Source organism: Symphalangus syndactylus, chromosome 5 (genome assembly GCF_028878055.3).
Source record: "Symphalangus syndactylus isolate Jambi chromosome 5, NHGRI_mSymSyn1-v2.1_pri, whole genome shotgun sequence".
NCBI classification, from domain to species: domain Eukaryota; kingdom Metazoa; phylum Chordata; class Mammalia; order Primates; family Hylobatidae; genus Symphalangus; species Symphalangus syndactylus.
The window spans coordinates 64,515,655-64,534,829 of record NC_072427.2 but is presented as its reverse complement, the minus strand read 5'-3'; the positions used below and the strand labels follow the sequence as shown (position 1 = coordinate 64,534,829).

Genomic DNA, 19,175 nt, shown 5'->3' with positions numbered 1-19,175 from the left:
TCTCACCCAGCCAGTCCTTTCTAGTGTTTAATAGACCTCAAAGCCAGACCTTTAACCTACTCATAAAATTTCTTCTTTGATCTGTTTTCATTAAAACTGGAAATTAACTGGTCAGTATTCCACATTCATGATGAGCCCATCCAAAAATCAAGGTCTGCTTATTGGTACACTTAGGCCTTTTCTTCACACGATAATTTGTATTTAGACACACATGCATTTATGAATTCCTTCCAAATTTTACATTTTTTTGGTCTTCTTTTTTGATTAAACTTATTATTCCTTCTTCAAGAGGAGGTATCTGTAATGCTTGGCTCAACATTGCAAGGACAGCTCCTCCCTCATCCACATTTACTTCCAAAGTGTCTCCACAACATGCACTCGTGTTGCCCACCCAATGCATCATTCATGGGTCAGAAAATGTCGCTGCGAGAGTTGCGTGTGCTTCAGTGTTTTTCCCTTTGTTTTCATACTGCACTTTGAAAAGGTTTCAATGACATCTAATGACATTAATATGAAATTTTATTCTTATGGGGGCCCTTGACTTGGGGGTAATTTCTGTTTTATATGTTTTTGATATGGCAGGCTAATGTACCATTTTGTTCTTTTATTCCACAAACCCAGCAAATTCTAAGCCTAGGCCTTAGCAACTCAGTCTTTCTAAATCACATACAAACTGTGAATGTTGCTATGATTTACTGTAATTTCTTTTTGTATATGCTTTATTGATTTATGAATGGTATTTACCTATATACCTCATGACATAAAGCTAGTAGGGAACAAATAAGCATGGATACAGTTAAGTATAAATATAAATTTCCATATGATTTATTGTTGTTCCTTGTACATAAGAAACAGTAATATACAACTTACACTGCTTTAGAATGTAAAATGGATAAAAATGTGTACAAAAAAAGCACATTCCTAGAAAAAGGTATTGGCAAATAGTAAAAATGTGGGGAGGTCAAAAGCAAAAAAAAAAAAAAAAAAAAAAGAACAAATCAAAACAAAAAAAAGAAAAAACCAACAATTCTTCAATTCAGTGTGCAAACATTATATAAAAATAGAAATACTAACTCTACAGGCAGTATTCCTGATAAATTATTTAAATAGCATATCTACACAATCTGAGATATCTATTCCAATGGCAATGAGAAAATAATTTATAAAAATAAAGCAATGGTATATAAGATGATAGAAAAAAACATAACTTTCAGAAATTGTATTTAACATTTCAATGCTATTTCCTTATTGGGAATACTTCTCTGCAGAGTTTTTATACTATGTACAACATTGACTTTTTAGGTACTACAGTAGCTTTAAGTTTGTTAGACACTTAAACTCTTTCTGCTTGATCCAAAAATTCTTTACTCAGTCACACAACAAATGAGGTAATATTTGTATGTAAGTTTCACCTTTGTCATTTTTTTCTCTTTTGGAAAAATGAAAGAAAAAAGTGTACATGCTTTCCTTCTCCCTGGAAATAGGCACAAGGGATGGGGTAAAACAGTATTGAAGACCTCATGGCTTTCTTCGCAATTTGAAACATTTGCAAATGGATAACCAACCAATTCCACTTGAAAAGATAAAAGAGAGAAACAAGGAACCCCATCACATCCACTCTGAGCACAAGGGGCAGAGCAGCTCACGAGGCTGATTTTCCTTGTGCTGTTCTTGCAAGAGATTTGCTGATAAATGTCAACTACTTGCTCTCAAACACTTTCCGTATGAAGCCTACATTCCAGGCAGAACAGAGTTAATAAATAATCTGTATTTACAATCTTACAGTCACGAAGACTCTCAACAAAGATGACATGGATAGTCTTTACGCTTCTTCCTGTTCCATGAATAATCCTTCAGCCAGATCTTCCAGAATAAGTAAAAAATAAATATTTTACATCGTAAAGCATTTAAAAAAAAATCTACACTCCAAAAGAGAGAATTAGAAAACTCCATGATAATTCAGGAAAAAAGAGAAAAGGAATGTTTTAGTTAGGTTCATAATAATTTTGTGCCATTGTAACCATAAGAATATAAGCACGGCTGCCCCTCCTTTGGGAAGCAGCTGGTGCTCACTGAGATGGTAGGTTTTCCTATTTTCCTGCTACATTTGCACAAGCTACATCTAGAGTGAAACCACCAATTTCAATGTGACCAGGCAATGGCAGCCAGCACTGCCTTACACTGGTTTGATTCTGATTCCCTAATTCTGGCCACTGCAGGTGATAAGTAAGGGGTGGGGATCAGGGAGGAAGTCCAGAAGCCAGTCTTTCTCTCGCTTTCCTGCTTCTATTTAAGTGCCTATTTACATGGGTTAATCAGCTAACGCCAGTCAGCATCATGAAATCCAGCAATAGTCTTTCAATCCCCTGAAAATGACTTAGTACCGAACATGTAACAGTTCCTCCGTATTTTCTTCATACAATCGTCTCAGGTATGCACCCTCCCCTTAGTGCTTTGGCCTCTGCTCCCCGTGTTCCTGAAGGAGGATGTCAGGGTGGTTTTGTTTGCTAATTCTAGTGAGTCCTCCCTTCTCTGACATGCCTGAAAATGCTTTTGAGTCCACTGCTCAGAGATGGCCTCACAATAGCACCCTGCTCTGTGACAAAGGCAGAGTGGAATGGGCACCTTCCCAACTGAAGCAAGTAGATGCTTTTTCAAAAGGAAACCAAAGCAATTGTTTATATGCTTGGAAGATGTCTTATTCATTGGAGGCTGAATGCTGAGTCTGTTTTTGAAAACTGCATTTTCTTGAGGCCGTTCACATGTTCTAGGAGTCCACACTGATTCAAGCAGAGAAAAGAAGGAAGGCAAGGAGAAGTGATCCTGGGGGTTTTCTCAAGCCCACAGTTCCAGAAGGTGCAATACCAGCATTGGTTTATGATCAGTCTTTCAATTAACAATTTGATGATTAGGGATCTGTTAAATAAACAAATATAAATAAATATACAAATGAAAACTAATTCATAAAAGCGTAGACATCTTAGTATCAGTTAATAAGTTAACCACATAGGAACAGCTCTACTTTTCTAATGACAAAAGCCTAATTTTAAGATTGTTCAAGCACATTAGCATTTAATTTTATTAGCTGACATTGATGCTAGGAGACCGACACAGCGTGAACCTTCCAGAATGTATATTAATGCTTTCCAAGGCTTTCAATGTTAAAAGTTTAGGGAGTCTTATTTTAAAAATTCAGACTCAAAAATTACATTAATAATTTAGATTTTTTTTGAGTGAAATCAACCATCTTTCTCTACTCTGATTGATCTTTTAGGTATCTGGCCTTGGCCCAGTAAATATATATTAAGTACTTATTTTGTGGTAGAGCCAGTGTTGGATTCAGTGAGCTTAAGTAATCACTGAATAAAAAAGAATGAGAAAAAATATGCTAAGTTTAATAGTGAACATTAATTTAACATGCCAATATGAAAGCAACATTCCTCTCCCTTCTTTATATACAGGGAAAAGTTGGGAATGCTAACTTGTGCTGTGATGGCATGCATAAAACACTAAGCAGTAAGGTACATAAATATATCATTGTAAAGAACAGTATTATTAATGAAGTCCAAATTGTATAGGAGCTTTTCTGCACCTTACCTTTGCACTGTGTATGAGGAGCACAGAGATTGCTAAGCAAACTAATATTATAACTAAGGACTCAGGAACTCATAAGCCACAGTGCCTAGGCATTATTCCATTTTTGTCCTTGTGTCCTCAAAAGCAAAATAGAAATAACCCTGTCTCCAAAACAGTCTTTACATTGGACTCCCCCATAACTGTCATCCTTGATAGTAGTCTGAAATAGAGATGTCCAGTGTACATTCATGGTGATGTTGCTCTTACCTCTACATTCGTATTTCAGGTCGGAGAAGAACACCATTTCTTGAGAGAAGACGAACAACCCTAGTCTACCACCAGCATAGGTTTTATCATAGATGGGTCCTGAGTCAGCCATGATTTTCTTCCCTTCATACATCACCACTCTGCAGGGGAAAAAAAATCTTGTTCAGTGACAATGCTGTTTAATACTTTTTGTCTTTTTGTCCATCAGTGTGACTGTAAGTGAAATTGAATCAGTATGATCGTACCTAATGAAACCCGTCTTTGGCCTGTGGCTGAGACGCCATCTGTAGGCGGTGAAATCTTTCCAGCCTATGTGACGAGGGTCATGCCACAGGGTGCGCACCTGAAGGAAAAGGAAAAGGAAAGGTTGAAACACAGCTCCTTCAGGTAAAGATTTCTATTTCATTCCATCAGAAGCAATGCTTGAAAGGTACTGAGCTGATCTAGGTTAGAGGGCTGCAATGGGGAATTTTTCCAAGTCCTCTCATATTTGTTGTGTGTCACTGAGCACACATATAAAGCAGACAGAGAGGAGGGAAGGAGTTTTTTTTGTTTGAAAAGGCTGAAGGCACCTTAGGATTTGCAGGGCAATTCTTGGTCAAGCTCCCTTTTCAACACTATTATGTTTTCACAAACCAGAGTTCAATGCTGCAGCTGGTGATGCTGGGAACTTTCTAAGACTCCCTGGTCAGAGTCTTGGTCAAAGCACAGCATCCCCCGTGCTAGTCAGGCACCCATAAGCTCTCTCTCTGTTGCAGGGCTTTGCTTCTTACCTGGCCAGGGGTGTTTCCTGTGTGCCACAGGGCATTCCGCAGGTGCTCGCCAGGCCCTGTGGTGGAGTTAACAACTTTCACAGAAAGGCCCGAGTATCCCTGAGCCCTCGTGGGGTTGGTGTCCCAGTAGGACTGGGTGACTTGCTTCCACATCACAACATAAAAGCGGCTGCTGGACTGGTAGCCAAAGACAAACCCAGCATAGTCATCATCCCTTTCGGTGTTGATGAAGAAGGTGCCACTGAAGTCCACAGCATTAAACTCGTCAAAACCTGGAAGAAGAGCCCAGGGCCAGGTTAAAACCTGCAGCCTTCAGAAGGTTCTCCATCGTGTTCCCAGACATCCTCAGCACCCACAGGGATAGGTACAACTGCCAGGTTTTATATTTGTTTTTCCCCATGTATGCATCAGCCTCTTAGGATCTAAGAACTCACTACTCACCTACAGCGAGTCCAGGATCACAGTTGACAGTCTGGACGAGTTCTTTACCCTGATGGCGTACAACCCAGTTAGGGTCATTTTGGGATGTCCCTTTGGGATCCAGAGGAATCATCTGGAATCGGCGGAAATCGGTCTCACTGATGTCAACATTCTCAGGACAGATGTCATCAATGTCTGGCACACTGTCATGGTCAAAATCATCTTTGCAAGCATCACCTCGACCATCGCCTGAGGTCAAAAAAGCAAGAGTTCAGCAAAATTCTGAAGTGCTATTATTATTACTGGTGTCAGAAATGTCACTATCTTGTCTAAGTTGGCATTTGGTCCCTTCATCCTCTCAAATGCTTTGAGCCTTGGTTTCATTTCCTCAATCTACACAGCCGTGCCAGCAGTCCCTCTCTTAGAAGGTGGCTCCCCTGACTCACCATCAGAGTCCTTCTGGTCGGGATTGGGCACGAGTCTGCAGTTGTCCCTGTCATCAGGAATGCCATCGTTGTCATCATCGTGGTCACAGGCATCTCCCTTGCCATCTTTGTCATGGTCAGCCTGGTTGGCATTGGGCACATAGGGACAGTTGTCCAGATTGTTCTGGTGGCCATCTTCATCAATATCCTGATTGTTGTCACAGGTATCTCCAATGCGGTCTGAGTCAGAGTCCAGCTGAAAGAGAGAGGTAAATGGAGGGTAAATTGCAGTACAAACCATTCATGTTAAAGATAACTTATGCGCCCACCACAGGGAAAATTCTCCATTGTTTGATATAGCCAGTGGGGTGTCATGACTATTTACATACTCCTGCAGAAAGATAGCAATAGTAGCAATTACATTTTAAAAGTTTTTTTCCTTTATCCTTGTTTTCTTATAAAAATCTGAGAAGGGATAATTTAAAAATGTTTTAAATATAAAACTTTCTAAATAAGATCAAATAGAGTTATTTAATTACTAAAGATGAAATGAAATGTTAACTGTTTACATCTTAATGTTAAATGAAATTCTCTGGACACTTTAACAGAGAATTTCCTTAGAAGGTTTCAGTTGTAAAACTGTTGACATGTCAACTTCTGTAAGTCCTGAAAAGATGGAAACAGACCACTGGTCCCTGTGTTGTATACTGTCTGGGTAATGTTTATGACAGGGATAAATTACTTTGGTTTTGGATGTATCCTTAGTTTGATGATTTTCTCATAGCTAGATTACATCATTAGCCATGAACATGGTTATTTTGCTTATGCACATTTATTTTTCCATCTCTTAGCATTACATATTAATATTATTGTACAGTTGTCAGTCACAGATTGTCTGCTTTGTATAATTTGTCTTAACAATGGTAGACCATGCTGAGCAAGCCCAGTAGCCCTTCTTACAGAACATAAGACTGAAGTTACGAGATCTTCATGCTAAAGATCTGTGAGACTCTGTGCAAGGATCTCATGTCAGGCAAATTATTTACATGAACATATTCCAGTTGGCTATGAGAACCCAGGGAGCCACGGTAATGAAAGTGTTTGGAATTTGTTAAGCTCATTTTTCAAGGCCATGAAAGGGATATTCCAATAGTTTACTGAAAGACTCTGAAAGGAGTCCATCCACCTACCTGATCCGGATTGTGTTCCAAGGGGCAGTTGTCACACTGATCTCCAACCCCATCCATATCAGTGTCTCTCTGATCCACATTGTAGACATATTGGCAGTTGTCTCGTTCATTGAGGATACCTGAAGAGAACAAGGGACAAATAAGAGCTGGGCTCTCCAGCCTTGGATGTTTCCACCAAAGTGCATACTAATAGCCAGGACTAGACAGAAGTAAGTTTGGAAAGCTGTGCATGTCCCTGTCTCCTGTGGGCCCTCTGATCAGGCAGCACCTTACCATCTCCATCAATGTCCGCAGCGCAGGCGTCTCCTTCCCCATTGTTGTCTGTGTCTGCCTGATCTGGGTTGTGGTTGTAGGGACAGTTGTCACAGCGGTCTCCCACGTCATCTCTGTCATAGTCATACTGAGCTGGGTTGTAATGGAATGGACAGTTGTCCTGCAAAGAGAAGAAATGGAGCACTTAACAATGTTGTCCTTGAAAACAGCTCAAGCCTCAAACCATGTGCATAATATGTCCAAAACTGTGAGAATCGGCAATACTTTCCACCTAGTGGATAGGCTAATTGATCACTCAGTGTAAAATGATCACTACAAAAGTTAAAAGGACATAGTTAAAAAAATGGATCCCTGTGGGTTAGACGTTAGTGAGATGTAGAATATAATCCCATCATCTCAGTTCGTAGTGTGCCCAAAGTCAATTTTACTGTAATTTCGATGTGACATTTGAAATGAATCTAGGGAACAAAGTGACATTTGTTTATGCATTATAATTTCTCAAGTGCAGAGAAAAACAGTTCTGATGAAAAACAAAACCCTCATTTAAAAATTCTCTTGGCAACATCTACATCCTTAAACTACCGGAACACAATGAATAATTTCTAATTATCCTGTGTATTGATTTGGTATATTTTTTGCCATAGCCATGTAATTTCCTTGAATCCGAAAGTGTTTCAGGCTGTTGCTGAATTAAAAAGATGAAAAAGGGATGGAAAACTGTTTTTACCCTGTCATCTGGAATTTTATCATTGTCATCGTCATCATCACAGGCATCACCAATTCCATCCTTGTCATAGTCTTCCTGCCCTGAGTTGGGGAGGTTGGGGCAATTATCCTAGGAAAGAGAAGATATATATCACTGCTTCAGTTGCCTTCCTCATGCTGAGCTCATGCATGAGGGAGTGTACCTGGAATTCCAAATAGAAAAAGAACAGAATTTGGCTCAGTAACAGCGTATGTTTTTTTATGGGAAGACAAGAAAATAAAACTTTTCTTGGGGGATATACATACATAATTTGTGTAAATGCTCTAGGCTTTATAGATATTGTGAACGCAAGTCATGCTCTGCTGGTATTTGGATAGAGTACTGAACTTTTTTTTTGGACAGAAGAGTTGACTATGGAACACAGTTGCCCAAAGAGCTAGCCCTGTTCATGTTTTTGGCACCAAGTGATTTAATTTTAATAGGAATTAGTGCCCCTCTCCCTTTGGGAGATTTAATCTTTTAGTTTCATGTCCAAACTTTTAAGTATTTAAAATTCCTTAGCCTGTGTTTTGATAAGGTGATGGGCCCTCTTTCTGGAGGCACACAAGGGACCTGGCTCTACCTTTTTGCAGTGGTAAGTCGCATTGGCCACGCACACCAGGTTCTCATTGGGCCAGCCATCCAGGTCTGTGTCCTCCCCACAGATGATGCCATTGCCGGCGTAGCCAGGCTTGCACTCGCAGCGGTACATGGGGTCGCTATAGTGGCCCAGGTAGTTGCACTTGGCATTCTTGTTGCAGTCGTGGGTCCCATCCGTGCAGGGGTTACGGGGCTTGCACACCTGAGGGTACACCATCCTGTTGTTACACAGAGCTTTCGAGAATTCTCAGATATCATGGAAACAAGAGTCCAGATCCCTGTCATCTCTGAGTAGACAGAGGCTCCATTTGGAAGAGTGTGGGTTATCTCTGTCCCCATTCTCCCTGAGGCTATAAGCAAACTTTGCTTTATGTTTATTTTTCTTGAATTTGCTCAGCACCTAGGCGTTTACAAGTCCATCTGCTCACAACTTATTCCAGAGCGGCATTTTTAAATATGGAAGACTATTTTTCCCTTGCAGGATTTACCATGGATTTTCTAATCACATTTCTAAAACGAGACCGTACATTCATCTCCTCGCCCTTTTTTTTTGGTGAAGGGTATGAAATTACATTCCTCCCTCTCCTAGTTGTTTTGGTCAAGGACAGCTCTCCTCTCCTCTGGTTTACTCGTCTAGTTGACCGTACCTGCTTGTTGGCCGTGGCATATTCGACGCCCTGGCCGAAGGGCTGTGAGCCGGTGAAGCGTGGGGGGCAGGGCAGGCAGTTGTAGCCGGGGTCCGTGTTCTTACACCTGTGCTCTCCATTGTGGGTGAAGCAGGCGTCAGGCACTTCTTTGCACTATGGAGGAAATAAGAGCGTGCTTCATGTTTAGAAGTCACTGCCATAAGGAAGCGACTGCACAGGTTAGCTGCTTTCCTAGATCCAGAAACTTGGAGCCCCATCAGTTCCTCACCTCATCAACATCTGTGCACTGGATGCCATTTCCACTGTAACCAGGGGGACAAGCACCACATTTCCAGCTGCCATCAGGGTAGCTAGTACACTTCACGCCGGCAAAGCAGGGATTGGACAGGCATCCATCTGAGACAAGGAGACAGAGACAGGCACAGTAAATGATTGGTCTGAGCTGCCATACTGCCATGCTGGGCACTTAACACAGTGTAAGATATTATAGGGTATAGGGAACCGATAACTTGTTGGGATTAGGTTGTCCACCTGCATCTTTGAGCAATCAAACCGCTCAGGACTAACCAAGCTGGAATCTCCTTGAATGCTGACTGCAGCATTCAGTAAAATAGCAAAGCTCCCAGGTCATTTCTTCCTGGGCTGCGTGGCTCACCAATTGGACAGTCCTGCTTGTTGCAGATCTGGTTTTCTGTCACATCACCAACGCAGTCCTTGCCTCCAAACTGGGGTGTGGGGTTGTTGCAGAGCCGGCTACGTTTCTGTACCCCTCCTCCACAGGTGACAGAACAGATGTCCCATGGTGACCAAGGACCCCAGCCTCCATTGACTGTAAGAAGATGAGCCACAGGCAACAATTAAGATCAACTTTCATATCCCTCCCTTGTCATAGACTCTCCTAATAAGCCCGTTCAAGAAACCTCTGCTTCTCTGACACATGGAAAGAATGCTGGGGAAGAGGGTGAGTTTGTTTTTCATTAAAAGAAGTTGCTGAGCCTGCAGGACTTTGCTTCTGTTTGTTTCTCTAGTAGGTAACCTTCCTGCTCTATGACCCACTGAATTGCAGGCTGCAGATGCCAGGCAACCAGCTGGGCAGAGCTGCTGCCCATGCTCACCCTTGCAGCGGAGCTCACACTTACTGGGGCAGGCATCTTTCTTGCAGGCTTTGGTCTCCCGCGCTTCGCCTTCACAGGGTTTCCCGTTCATCTGGGGGCTGGGAGAGTTGCAGAGCCGGATCCTTGTGATCACACCATCACCACATGTCACGGAACAAGATGACCACGGGGACCAGTGGCTCCAGCCACCATCCTGTTTAACTAAAGTACAAAGTTGATGGTCACAAATGGTTTTGGCTTAGAGACAGCCAAATAGAGGCTGTCATCAGGAGCACGCAGAAGTATTTCCAGGAAATGGCCAATGGCAACTAAACCCAGTGTACGGTAGAAATTGGCTCCTGGCCACATGCCCAAATGTCAACATGGGATGTTTTCTACCAGAGAACGGATAAGTTTGCCGTTTTTATGGGTTGCTGTTAATATCCTAACATTTACAGGGTGCTTACCATGAACCAAAACTCAATGCTAACTGCTTTACGTGCAGTATCTAAATAAAATGCTCAAGATAAACTTATCAAGAACTATTATTATCTCCAAGTTGCAAATGAGGAAAAAGCCTCAGAGAGGGTAAGTTGTGCTCAAGGGTGCACAGCTAAGCAGTGGGATTGCGATCCAGAGATCCTATAACCCGTGTTCTTAATGGACATGCTGTGGAGCTGCCCTTGGTGATGACAACAAGGACAGGTCAGTTCTCCACATCCCTAAGAGGCTAAGATGCTTACATCTCTTGTCACACTCTTGAATGTGGCAGGTCCGTGTCTGGACCGAGGAGCCCTCGCATCGGTTGTTGAGACTATCGCAGGAGCGGCCGCGCTGCTGAATTCCATTGCCACAGCTCGTAGAACAGGAGGTCCACTCAGACCATGGAGACCAGCCATCGTCCGCAGAGTCGCTGGCTGCAGGAGAAACGGGTTCATCAGGTACGTGATGATTAGGACAAGCTGTTGTTTAGAGGGCTATTCAGGGCCCTCCACTTGCCAGAGGGTGAAAAGCAATATATTTATTTATTTTTGGCTTTACTGAGGTATAATTGACAAATATTATATACATTTAAGGTGTATAATGTGATGTTTTGATATACACATATGTTGTGATTACCACTGTCAAGCCAATTAACACATCTCCATCATCTTATAGTTACTTTTTTTGGTGATGACTTAAGATCTCCTCTCTTAGCAAATTTCAAGCACACAATCCAGTGTTATTAACTATGGTCACCATGGTGTACATGAGCTCTCTAGAACATAATATGAGCCGGCACAAAGTTGCAGCTATACAGGGTGAAAAGCAACATATTTCTTAGGCCAACGGCCCAGGGGTTTATCCCAGGTCATGATGTGTACAGCAGTGGGGTAATTGGATGCTTTGCCTGGCTCAGTACAGCTGAGCCTTCCCGCAGTGTATGCTCTCCTATTCATTGCTTTTCCTTTCTCCTCTCAGCATTGCAAATGAGTTTTCCTTTACTGACTTAAGATATCTGGGTAGGCATTTCCAGTCTCAGACTTCCAAGAATGCACGAGTACGAGGAAGCTTATAGGAGTCACTTCTGTCAGCGGAGCCATACGCCATGTGTTTGACAGATGAGTTTGAAGGCAGCCGAGCTGTTGTTGGCTCTGGCTCCAACTCGGCCGTGAGTTCGTCAGTTTGTTGTTCCTCTCACCCCAGCATTTGGGGCCTTCTCTGCACATATTGTCATAAGAGGACAGCATGTTTGTTTACCATCTGCCCAGGCACCACGGCTACAATCACATCTAGCTGTATCAGACAGAAGACAAAGAACTTATTTTCCTTGGTCGTTAGTTGTAAGTTTTCTTAGCAATCCCTGATTCAGGTTCAAAACTTTGCTACCCCCAGCTAGCTTTGTTCCTTTTAACGTACATGTCAAGTGAATGCGGAACAGCAAACAGATGTAAAAATGATTATTACAGTGCCAATATCGCTGATATGATCCCTGGAAGGAATTGGTTATTCTGAGCTGTGACAAGGGTGTATTTGTGTGTGTGTGCATGTGCGTGTGTGTGCATGTGTGTGTGAAGGGCAAGTGCTGTTTTCCTGTTTTCTTCCTTAGTTGTGATGATTCACTTTTATAACTTGTACCTGCTACATTAAATATTGTCTCAGCAAAGTCATTAATTTTACTGGTAACAAAAGCCAGGGATAAGGTGCCATGGAATAATATCATGCCTTATTTCTTTTGGTGCTCTGGAGCTCAGATTGCTGTTATTCTCTTAGGCCCTCTTATCCCTACAGATGAAAGGGGCAAAAAACTTCCAGGCCCCATCAGGCCAATGCTCACACAGTAAGCCTGTCAATATCTCTGGTGAGCAGATTTTTCTTAATTCTGTGCCACTAAGGTCAAATTCTAAAAGCAGTCAACTTAGAGCTGTTGCTGCCACGTCTTCATCTCTTTTCCTCAAAGCAAAAAATCAGAATTAATGAGCTATACCAAGATCTTCACTGCCATTACTGCAATCCAGATGGGTAATTATGGTGTACTCATAATGGAGTTTTCGGCTCTGTACAGCAGATAAGCTGTCAGTTAACCAGCTGCTGCAGCAAGAAACTGAATGAAAGCATGATGGAGATGGGGGTGGGGTTCCAGTGTTGTGCTCGGCTATCTAGGATGTATGTAGAACTGACCTAGTCACTGAAGAATAGCTATGCCATTTGAGGAACTTACGCCAACAGCGAGGGCAGCATTCTCCATCAGGAACTGTGGCATTGGAACAGGGCATGATGGGGCAGGACACCTTTTTGCAGATGGTAACTGAGTTCTGCAGGGCAAGAGAGTGAGAGGGGAACAGGTTGCTGAGCATGTTGCATACAGAAGTCTACATCCTGTTAACATTTCCTTTACAAGCCAAAACATGGTCAGGGCTGTCAATGCTCTAGTGGAATGATTTTCATAGAAGATCTGTCTCTGTCATATTTGCAGCCACCACTATCGTGGAGACAGTTCTAGTCCTAGTTTACGTGTCACTCCATTCCTTGGAAAGTTCTTTTTAATTGCTACTTAGTCAAGGGTGGAAGTTACAGTACAAAGAATTTATAGCAGAGGAACCAACAAACATCATGGGTCCAATCTATGTCTGAAATCAAACTCAGAAAATTCAGCCAGGACTTTTACATTTTTATATTGTGTGTTTGGGGGGAGGAAGGAAGATCTATAAGCATTTTTTTTCTTATCTATAGATCTGTGATCTGTCTTTCTATTGGAAAAGAATGGGAATTTAATGAAGTTGGTTCCCAAAGCCAGTCATCTGTGATTTGTATTTCAGCAAATTCAAATACTTTGCTACTAATAGATGGCCACTGGCATGGGGGGGATGCTAGAGTGAATTAGACACAGCTGGCAGTGCCATCTCGGCAAAGTAGACAGTAACATCCTAACAGTGTCAGGCTAAGTGATTTGAAAAACAATTGCTACTGTACCAAAAGAAGCTATGCCAAAGTTGAATATAAATCAGGGTTGGGAAAAAAATGAATGTTCCAACCAGGTTTTATTTACCTGACATTCAACACTTAGTCTTTGAACTAAGGTAGGTAAACTATTCAGATGTCTTAGTAGATTCATTCTCTTAGATACTTAGCCTGGGGTATAATTAACACTTTGATAAACCATCTGAGAGTTTAAAGAAGAATTTATAGATGCCATAATTGCATCTTAAAGAAAAAATAAACACTTTGGTATCAGGCCATGGAACATAAAAAGAATCTCTGTGGCGATTAGGGTATTTCCCCAAAGATGTAGGTTCAAACAAAAAGCTGTCCATTCTTATTCTGGCTGGTGAAGGTCTCTTACCTGACAGCGACACTCAGTGCAGCTATCAACAGTCCATTCCTCATTGTTTCTGTACTGAACTCCGTTGTGATAGCACAGGGGAGGCCGCCTCAGCTCATTGGCCAACTCTTTGTTCTCTTCAGTCTAAATGGGAGAGAATATCATTAGTGTCCCCCCGCATTTTCAGTCATTTGGGACCATCTGCAATAAACCTTCCAGGGTTCATGCTAATGGGCTGGGTGCAGAGGTCACTGACCACTTTGCGGATGCTGTCCTGCAGCGTGGTGACAATGGTGCGCAGGCCCCTGAGTTCCAGGACCATGCTGGACAGCTCATCACAGGAGATGCCGCAGATGGCTTGCAAGTCCTTTGTCTTGTGGCCAATGTAGTTAGTGCGGATGGCAGGGCTGGAACCATTCACCACATTGTTGTCAAGGGTGAGGAGGACACTGGTAGCTGGCAAGAAACCAAATGAAAACTTCAAATAGATACTCTTACCAACCAGCCTCTTGAGTTCTTAGTGGTAGAAGATGTTCCATTTGGTGTGAAGGATGCAGGTAGAGGGGTTGCATGTGTGCACACATGTGTGTATACATGTGTGTGTATAATACCCCTTGGGGTCACTTCTGTATGCCTCTTGATCTTACTGGGGGTAATTTATGTATAACCACCATTGCTAAATTTCTCAGCTTGTTTTTGGTGGTATTCCCCCCGATTCCCTATGTGCCCTAAAAATAGAGGGGTACTCACAGCTGGAGCAGCCTTTGTTCCTGAGGATGTCTTCTGGTGTGGTTCCAAAGACAAACCTCACATTCTGCAGCACCCCCTGTGGGCAGAGGACACACATTACTTGTAGAATGCTGAGGGGGGTGGGGATGGGGTTAGGGGAGACTGTCTCTATGCTAGGAAAAGCATACAATAGATGTTCTAAAAGCTTCAAAGAGCTGTCTTAAGATCACTATGTCAAAATAACACAGCAACACAAATCGCCAAACAACTTCAAAATCTTAATTGTGACTTCTGCCAAGTCTTGAGTATTTTACAAAGAATTCAGTTATCAGCCTACTTGGGTACACAGGAAATGGAATCTGATCCTAAGCCCAGAGGATATAATGACACTTTTCAGTGTCAAAGAGTTAAATGTGGGAGTACAAAGCCACCGTTGCAAAGATCTAGAAGTTAAGGCACAGATGAAGCTGTAACAGCAACAACTAACTGCTATTTTAACCTTTTATGTGAGACCGGCTGCATCCCCATGAGGAATCCAATAGCAAAGTGGTACTGATTCTGCCCATAGAAAGTATCCATTTCAAATAAGATTAAAATTGGGGGAATGCATTTGAAATAAGCTCTTTTCTTAAGAGCCTAAGGAGTATCTAAGGCTTGAACAGGCTGACTGCTAAAGGAAAACCACTTCTTGTTTCCCTGAGTGGTTTTCAAAGTGTGCTTCCCAGACCACCGGCATCAGCATCACCTGGTACTTGTTAGAGTTGCAGTTTTACAGAATCCCAGACCCTGGGGCTGGGATGCAGCAGGGTGAGCTTTCACAAGCCCTCCAGGTGATGCTCATGCTGCCTAAAATCTGAGAACTGCTGCTTTAGTTTACAGCCAGGATTTCCTGTAGCCCTCCTGGCAGGTCACCTGTCTAGCAGATGATCCCACGGGGCAGGGCTCAGAGAAGAAGCCTCACCTGGAAATTGTCATTGACGCCCCCCTTTGCGATGCGGAGTCTGGCGATGCTGGCCAGGTCTCTGGTGAAGACGCTTTGGATGGGGACGTCCAACTCAGCATTCTCCATCTTTTCACAGTCGATGTACAGCTGGGCCCTGTCTTCCTGCACAAACAGGGTGATGCTCTTCCACTGGCCGGTTGCCAGGAGAGCTTCTTCCACAGACACCACGTGCTGCTTTCCTTGGACGGTCAGGCTGAGGTCCAGGGTGCCCGCCTTGCCATTGGACACCACGCTGAAGACCTGGCCAGAGTGGTCTTTCCGCTCCAGGGCCAGCAGCGTGCCCCGGGTCTTCTTCATCTGCCTCAGGGAGGCCAGAAGGAGGAAACCCTTTTCTGCCCGCACAGCATCCACCAGGTCTTGGAACTTGTCATCAGGCACAGGGGGGATCAGGTTGGCATCCTCGATGCGGAAAGCTGGGCTGGAAGGGTCGGGGCCCTTCACCAGTCGGCGCCCAGACCCCTTGCGGGCGGCCCCGGTGAGTTCAAAGATGTCAAATACGCTGTTGTCTCCCCCAGACTCTGTTAGACAGGAGAGAACACATAGTGAGCTTTCTAGGCTGGGACCAGCGGTAGGGGGCTGAGTCCTTAGGGGTGGAGACAAAGGGCTGGGGTGAAAACTCCTGGCAACCACTGAGAGAGCTGAATAAACACCAGGATCAGAGTGAAGCTGCGTCCTGATGTCCAGTCAGGCTCAAGAGCAAAGGAGCTGGGAGAGGACAGCACGTGAGGGGGCACACCTGGGGTAGCCAGCACCTCTTCCTCGTCCCTCCTTCCCCTAAAGGTGCCACCACAAACTCACCTGGAATGCGGTTGGTGCCACACACATGCATCAGGAACAGGATGCCTAGTCCCCAGGCCAGCCCCATGGTGGAGCTGTTGGTGCCCAGCAGGGATCCTGTAGCAGGAAGCACAAGAGCGGAGGGCCAGAGATCAGCTAGGCAGGGAGGGTGCGCAGAAACGGGGCTGGGCATGGGGACAGCGCCGGGACCATCCCTCTTTGACCCCGCGTTTGCTGAATTGAAGGACAGCGGGATTACTTTCCAGAGAGCATGAGAGAGAGGGAGAGGTGGAGGAAAGAGATGCTGGTTTTAAAGTGTGGGGGGCGCAAGACCAACAATTTGGGGGCTTTTGGGAAGTCGAAGGTGAACAAGATCAGGAACTGTAGTTTGGGGTTGCAGGGAGGGCACGGGGAAGTACAGACTCTTCCCTGGAGTGCGGATACAAAGGCTTAAGGAGGACTTCAGAGAGTAAGGAAATCTTGGGGTGTCCTGATGAGTTGGTTTGTGAACCTCAACGCTGGAGAGGATGGCTCTGGAGCCTTGCCCTGAAGAATCCTCCAGCGGCTGAGAGGGGCGGGCTGGGGCAGGCGAGCGGGGAGAGTGTAGGTTCCGGGGTCCACCAGAGGGACTGAAGCCTCAGCCCTCCAGGTGGGTGTCCCGGGCAGCTTTGGTCCTCGGCGGCCGCCGGGGGCGACTTACCTGTGTGTACCGGAGCGCGGCGGCCGGGAGCGGTGGCGAGGGCGGCGAGGGCTGGAGGGGCGCGGGGACTGCCTGTGCGTCCGGAGTAGAGGTTGCTCCTGGAGAGCGGCAGGAACCCTGAACTCGCAGGCCAGCTCGGGCGCAGTGGCTGGCAAGGCGGAGAAGCCGTGCGCTTTTAAAGGGGCGCTCGCATTCCTGGGGATTCCTCCGGCCAATGGGCGGCGGCCGGGCAGGAAGCGGGAGGGGGGCCAGTCTGGGCTCCTCTCTCCGCCCCCCGCTGCCTGGCGCGCAACTTTCCAGCTAGAAAGTGAAGGGGGCGGGGGTCGGGGCTTGGGAGCACTAGAACTTCTCAGAAAAGTCGGTGCCCGCCCACGCAGCCTTGGCGCGCACGGGCTAGGCGCTCGCGCTCTTGCGCCACGCGGGCTCGGGGTGATCAGCGAGCATCCCGAGCAGGGACGGGGCTGGGGAGACCACCTAGGAGGGCTCGCGGGGTGGGGCAGAAGCTTTCGGGCGAGCTGATCTCCCGGAATGCCTGGTTGATGGCTGAGAGGTGGACACTAGAGACTGGTTTTGTAAAAAGAAAAATGGGCCGACGGGGCGCAGGGGACACCAAGAGAGCCATTCGTTAAAGTACCTGCCCCTCGGGCCCTCGCTGACTCTCCTCCACCGTCCGGGTGGGGTGAGGACACGCGTCCCCCTAGCGCCTGTCCTGAGCTGGACCCACGCCCGCCCCCGCGGGAGGTCAGCGCGGCGTCGGCGGGGCAGGCGGGTTGGTGCGCTACGCTCGCCTTCGCTGCCTTCGGGCGCTTTCCTGCCGCGGCTGCCAGGGAGCCCACAGAGGCTACTCTCCCGCTGCCGCGGCGCTCCCTCGGCCGGCCGCTTGGGGGCGGTGTGCGTATTCTCATCAAGGGGCCCGGGGAGGACAACTGCTTTCTACTCGAATTTTAAGGAAACTTACTCGTATCCAGTTTCCTCAAGCCAAATTGAAATTGTGTCTTGAAAAACAGTTTTTGTGCCCACTCGTGCTTCTTAACGTGACTCCTGTTTGGAGAATTTGCAGAACCATCTGGCTCCAGAGTCTTCAACTATTTACAGAGCAGACCCATAGAGTAATAAATTACTCTCTGCCTATTATTGTATTTCCCTTTTTCCTCCCTAAACGTTCTTTTCAATTTTGGGCTCCTGAACCCGAGGTGTGGGTTACATTTCTGTGGGTGCAAACATTGCCATGAGTGCTGCTGCCTAGTGCTTCTGTCATTGAAGTCTGGTCTCCAAGCCACTGTCCCAAGCCAGCGTGACTCCAGCTGCCTGGAATTCCATTCATCTCTTCGGAATGGGACGTCAGCAGCCTCGCTGGCTCTGCTGTGGTCCAGCGCTATCGGGCTGGCTCCGAGGCCAGGGCATAGGTAGAAGCTTGACCAAATAAGGATCTCAGCATGGGCAGGGGAAACCCCTGGGGTTCACCTCCCATCTTAGCACTTAAACCTGGCAGGACTCCCGACTGCTGCAAACAGCCAAGTGTTTACATTCATCAAACAGCAGTTTCGCTTTTCTTGCGTGGGAGTGTTGTATGACAAGATGGTGTGTGTGTGTGTGTGTGTGTATGTGTGTGTGTATTACGGAAAGAGTGTTTTCCGGTTACTCAATATGTATATCAAATACCTCTAAAAGATGACCGGTATGTTCTAAGGCACATGTTTGTTGGATTTCAGATGTTGGGAGGCAGTAAGAAAAGTTTCTATTGGTTGATGAGTAAAATCAGATTCTTGTCCCTCAAATCATAGGTAATGATTCATTCAAGCAGATCTGAAGATTCGGGGGTCGGCACCCATCCATCTCCCTCCCCTTCCTTCTCCTTCTACAGCATTCGTCTTGCTCTTTGAAAAGTAATTGGTATTTTTTTTCTTCTTTCCACTTGCTCCATGATACTGGACAGTCAGAAACAGTTCTTGGAGGGATGGGCAGCTGATGGCTTTGGGCTCCTCTGGCCCACTGGATCATTGTGTACAGATCAGATGGGGGCTTGAGGGCTGCAAGAGGCCCACAAAAGCAGAATGCATCTTGTATGAAAAGATTATCTCCCCTAGGCTTAGCTGTGCAGAGAGAGTAGAAACCAGTACTCACTGCCCCTTCAGGATTCATGCTGCCATGGCT

At 45.3% G+C, this 19,175-nt stretch overlaps 1 protein-coding gene across 1 annotated transcript; it reads right to left on the bottom strand.

Annotated features, from left to right (window-relative positions):
* Positions 1–686: 686 nt before the first annotated feature.
* On the bottom strand, positions 687–17,171 carry THBS1 (thrombospondin 1). Its single transcript, XM_055278659.2, has 22 exons — positions 17,022–17,171; positions 16,343–16,438; positions 15,503–16,062; positions 14,563–14,638; positions 14,069–14,268; positions 13,834–13,956; positions 12,712–12,805; positions 10,754–10,927; positions 10,056–10,232; positions 9,572–9,745; positions 9,185–9,312; positions 8,917–9,069; positions 8,253–8,471; positions 7,652–7,759; positions 6,925–7,084; positions 6,652–6,770; positions 5,483–5,717; positions 5,058–5,285; positions 4,617–4,888; positions 4,089–4,186; positions 3,844–3,983; positions 687–2,916 (listed from the first exon to the last, which is right to left on the bottom strand). The coding sequence occupies exons 2-22, from the start codon at positions 16,407–16,409 to the stop codon at positions 2,909–2,911; spliced, it is 3,513 nt and encodes a 1,170-aa protein (XP_055134634.2). The 5' UTR covers positions 16,410–16,438; positions 17,022–17,171; the 3' UTR covers positions 687–2,908.
* Positions 17,172–19,175: the final 2,004 nt, after the last annotated feature.